Source organism: Ictalurus punctatus, chromosome 4, assembly GCF_001660625.3.
Source record: "Ictalurus punctatus breed USDA103 chromosome 4, Coco_2.0, whole genome shotgun sequence".
In the NCBI taxonomy this organism is placed as follows: domain Eukaryota; kingdom Metazoa; phylum Chordata; class Actinopteri; order Siluriformes; family Ictaluridae; genus Ictalurus; species Ictalurus punctatus.
In genome coordinates this window covers 918,367-922,500 of record NC_071284.1, presented here as the reverse complement: position 1 = coordinate 922,500, position 4,134 = coordinate 918,367, and the positions used below count along the sequence as shown (strand labels likewise).

Below are 4,134 nucleotides of genomic sequence, written 5' to 3'. Positions count from 1 at the left end.
TCATTTCAGTTCTAGAACAGCGGAAACAAACAGACTAAATTATTATTGTTGTTGTTTGTTTGTTTATTTATTTATTTTATTTTTTCAATGTTAAATGCCTGACAGGTTCTCGGTGGAGTGGATATAAAAAGTCTACACACCCCTGTTAAAACGGAGTTTTGTGATGTAAATGGTTTTGTGGCATTCCGGGAGTGAGCAGTACTTTTCCAGATGTTCCTGCAGCTCCGTTGATGTTGCTGTAGGTCCCTCACCAGCCTCGCTGACAGGTTTTCTTCTCGTCCTTCCGTCGGATTTGGAGGGACGTCCTGTTCTTGGTGGCGTCACTGCGCTGCTCGGTTTTCTCCACGTGATGGAGATGATGGCCTTCACGGTGTTCCATGGTACATCTGATGTTTTCGAAAGTTCTTTGCAGCCCTCTCCTGATCGATACGTTTCGTCAGTGTGAGCAGTTGGACGAAACCGAGAAGAAAATCCCAAGAAACAGCTGATCTTTATTTAAGGTTCATCAGAATCACGATACCTACCTAAAGGTCGCTGCAGTCCGAGTACAGCCTTCGTGGTAGCGCTATTCACTAATCCTAGTGTTCTCTTTCAGTAAGATAACGCTCCCTGACACACTGCAAACACTGTTCAGGAACGGTTCGAGGAACACGGCAAGATGTCGACTCCGCCTCCAAATCCCCCAGATCTCAATCCGATCGAGCGTCTGTGCGATGTTCTGGACGGACGAGTCCGATCCACAGCCGCCCCACCTCGCATCTTACAGAACTCAAAGGATCCGCTAACGTCCTGGCGCCGGACACCGCAGCACACCTCCAGAGGTCCTGTGGAGTCCACGCCTCGACGGCTCAGAGCTAACTGTTTCCGATAAAGCGCAGACGTTCATGCAGCGATGCTTCTTGCTGTATTCGTCAGGTGTAAGTTTGATGTGCGTAGCCCGGAATCCTTAATTACGCCTCGATGAACTATTTTTTCCTACGAGTGCATCACGTATCGTGGACTACATGCTAACCTCCTGATTTCAGCTTCTAGGTTTTACTCTAAGAAGAGTCTAAATGTTTGAAAACGTCGGGAGCATGAAGGGTCTAAAACTTTCTCGTGATTTGTTCTGTAAGCGTTCTGACATTTCGTCCTCCGCTGCGAACACGTCTTTATTCTCTGTTTAATTCCCTCGGCGTCCTTTAAAGCATGTCAAATAAATAATTGGCTCACTCGGAGCACGCAGAGGAACGTCAAGCAGTTTTCATCTTCCTGCATTTTCGCCGTGACGCACCTGCTTTGTTTTGGTGATTTTATCGGTTTCGGTGCGTTCCCGTGTGTTTGAATTGTATTTGAATGAACTCGCAGCTGAACCGGGGCCTAAAAGATGTCAACTGAGCAGAAGACTCACACCTGAGTCTATTGAAAGCCAAGATCAACTGATTAAAACAGGTGGGATCAGGTGTGCCTCCTGCTTGGTTGAAGTGAAAACCTGCACCCACTCCGGCCCTTTCCGGATCAGACTGGACACCCCTGCGCTACATCAATTGTCGCCAACCTTCCTTCCTTGAGATCTTCCTTCCTGCAGGTTTCATCTCCAGCCCAACTCGAACACACCTGTTTTCGTTGATCAAGACCTTCATAAGGCAGTGGTCATTAGATGGTCAGGTGGGCACCATTATGGTCGGAGATAAAGTCTCCAGGAAGGTAGAGCCCCAGGAACAAGGTTGGTGATCACTGCTCTACATCATGACTAATCATTGTCGATGATCGGTGAGGTCCACGGCCGTAGACTCATCAGCAAACTTGATGTTTCTGCAAACTGTTCCGCTTTCCCGTGAGCTGCTCTGGGACGATCGTGTTAAATGCTGAAGTCCACGAGCAGCGTCCTTGTGTACAGTGATTGTCGGTTTTTGTTCAGGTGGGTCAGAGGCAGGTGGATGTCTACAGATTCCTGCGACGTTTTAAACAAAAGTGAAACAACCGTGAGTTTGCATGCAGTAGGAAGTTTCTTATGGAAGTCGGTGTGCAAAATAACTCGGGTAATCTGAAAGCGCGTTGAGTGGATGATTTTTACTGACAGCATTTTATTCCGAGTCGTATTTAGAGTCGTTTAGATCAAATGTAAAACTTTAAGCACGACTGATGTAAAGGAACAGGAGGAGACCGGGTGGTGCAGTGTGATGCGGCTCGTCGCAAAATGGCGTTACAAACCAGAGTCCCTGCCCCACTTATCTGACGTTTTCCAGATTTGTTTACTTTGCTTTGAATGTGTTTTAAATGAACTGAAAATGAAGTATGACAGTCTGAATCACGCAGCAGAGAAGTTGTGTTCGAGGAGACGTACCGAGATCAGACGCTTCAGAGCCGAGATGAAATCCCTCTTTTTTTTCCTCCTGCTGGCGGTGGGCTGTGGTGTGGCTGTAGGTCTGACAAGAGAATATATCTACAATACAACTACTGTAAAGTGGTCTGAAGCTCAGGCGTATTGCAGAAGAAACTTTAAAGATCTGGCCACCGTCACCTCTATGGAGGAAAACAACCGAGTTTTACAAACTGGACTCCCTTATTCTGGAAGTTGGATTGGGCTGCGCAGAGAATTAGGCACCTGGACATGGTCTGATGGAGAAAATGTTTCTTTCCGGAACTGGAAGGCTGGCTCACTAATTTGGCTTGATTGTGTCTTCTTATCTGGAACTTATGAAGGTTCCTGGTTGAGTGATTACTGTATCGACACCAGGGGTTTCTACTGTTATCGGTTCCTGATCCTGGTGAAGGAGAGCAAGACCTGGGAGGAGGCTCTGGACCACTGCAGGACTTATTACACCGGTTTGGCCTCCGTGACCTCCGAGTCGAGTCTGCGGCAGCTGAATCTAGAGACGGTGCAGACGCAGACAGAGAGCGTGTGGACCGGCCTGCGCTTCATAAATGGACAATGGCTCTGGGTGAGCGGGGAGCAGCTGGGGAGCCTGGTCTCAATGCCTTCATGTCCAGCTCCAGCTTATCGCTGTGGAGCTCTCAACACCACGACAAACACCTTAATGAACCGAAACTGCAATGAACGGCTGAACTTCGTCTGCTACTGGACGTGAGTAAAGAAAACATTCAGGAACAACAAGAAATCATGAATTTATATAAATATTTGAGATCTCTTACTGTGCTCTTTCTTTTTGTGAACAGGTGAATTTACACAAGTACACCTCTCCTTCAGGAAGAATATATTCATCTCACGATATCATCATCATTATTTATTTATTTATTTGTTTAAGCTTTCTTTACTAATATTTAACTGGGTTTTACGTTCAGGTTCTGGTAGAAGAACAGCAACTGAACAGCTGAGGAGTTTATTTATCGGTGAAAGAGTCGGATGTCGAACTTTATTACACCATAGTGATGTAGGACTTTGGAGAGCGATCGGGTCAGTAGCGCAGGTTTATATTACACCACTCGTTCTAATACGTTATTGTTTCTATAGCAACGGCTCGTTCACAGGGACGTGTACAGGTCATCTAAAGCTAATGATAAACTTGGATCAAACACTTCCACGTAACATTCCCGCCCAGTTTAAGCCGTCAAGCAATAAGAAGGAATCCTTATTTTCTTCAGTAAAATGCTTCTTAAATATGTGATGTCAATGTTCGTGTAAAGATTCTGATATTCATTATAATATTCTGATTTTAATGACTAAATATAGCCTAACGTACATTAATGTGTACATTACTTTTTCACAGTGACACAAATTTGATCTTTAAGTCATTGTAAGTCATTGTTTTCCCCCTATTGTTTTCTAATTATATATATATATATATATGTGTGTGTAGTTGTGCATGTTGTGATTAATTATAGCTTGTATTTCTTACGTCTTTGTCCTTTTTTTCCCTGCTATTTGTAACTTGTCATCTTTTGTAAATTGATATCTGTTCCATTAAACATTTGAAGAAACGTGAGCTCACCTCAGATCATTTGTGTAACATGCAAAGTCGCTTTCTCAGGAAAGAAGATCCACATAGTCTCAAAACACACCTGAGAACACCTCGATTAACTCGGATGGTAGGATTGTTCAATTCTAATCGAATTTTGGAAGCAATTTCTGTCAAAGTCTAGGATTATAGGTATCAAGCAGAATATTTTACACGTGATGGATTTTTGTTGTCC

At 44.4% G+C, this 4,134-nt stretch overlaps 1 protein-coding gene across 1 annotated transcript; it reads left to right on the top strand.

Annotated features, from left to right (window-relative positions):
* Nucleotides 1-61: 61 nt before the first annotated feature.
* On the top strand, nucleotides 62-3,915 carry LOC108264680 (macrophage mannose receptor 1). The gene is made up of 2 exons (XM_047154633.2): nucleotides 62-3,067; nucleotides 3,160-3,915. The coding sequence occupies exons 1-2, from the start codon at nucleotides 2,163-2,165 to the stop codon at nucleotides 3,161-3,163; spliced, it is 909 nt and encodes a 302-aa protein (XP_047010589.1). The 5' UTR covers nucleotides 62-2,162; the 3' UTR covers nucleotides 3,164-3,915.
* The last annotated feature ends 219 nt before the right edge of the window (nucleotides 3,916-4,134 follow it).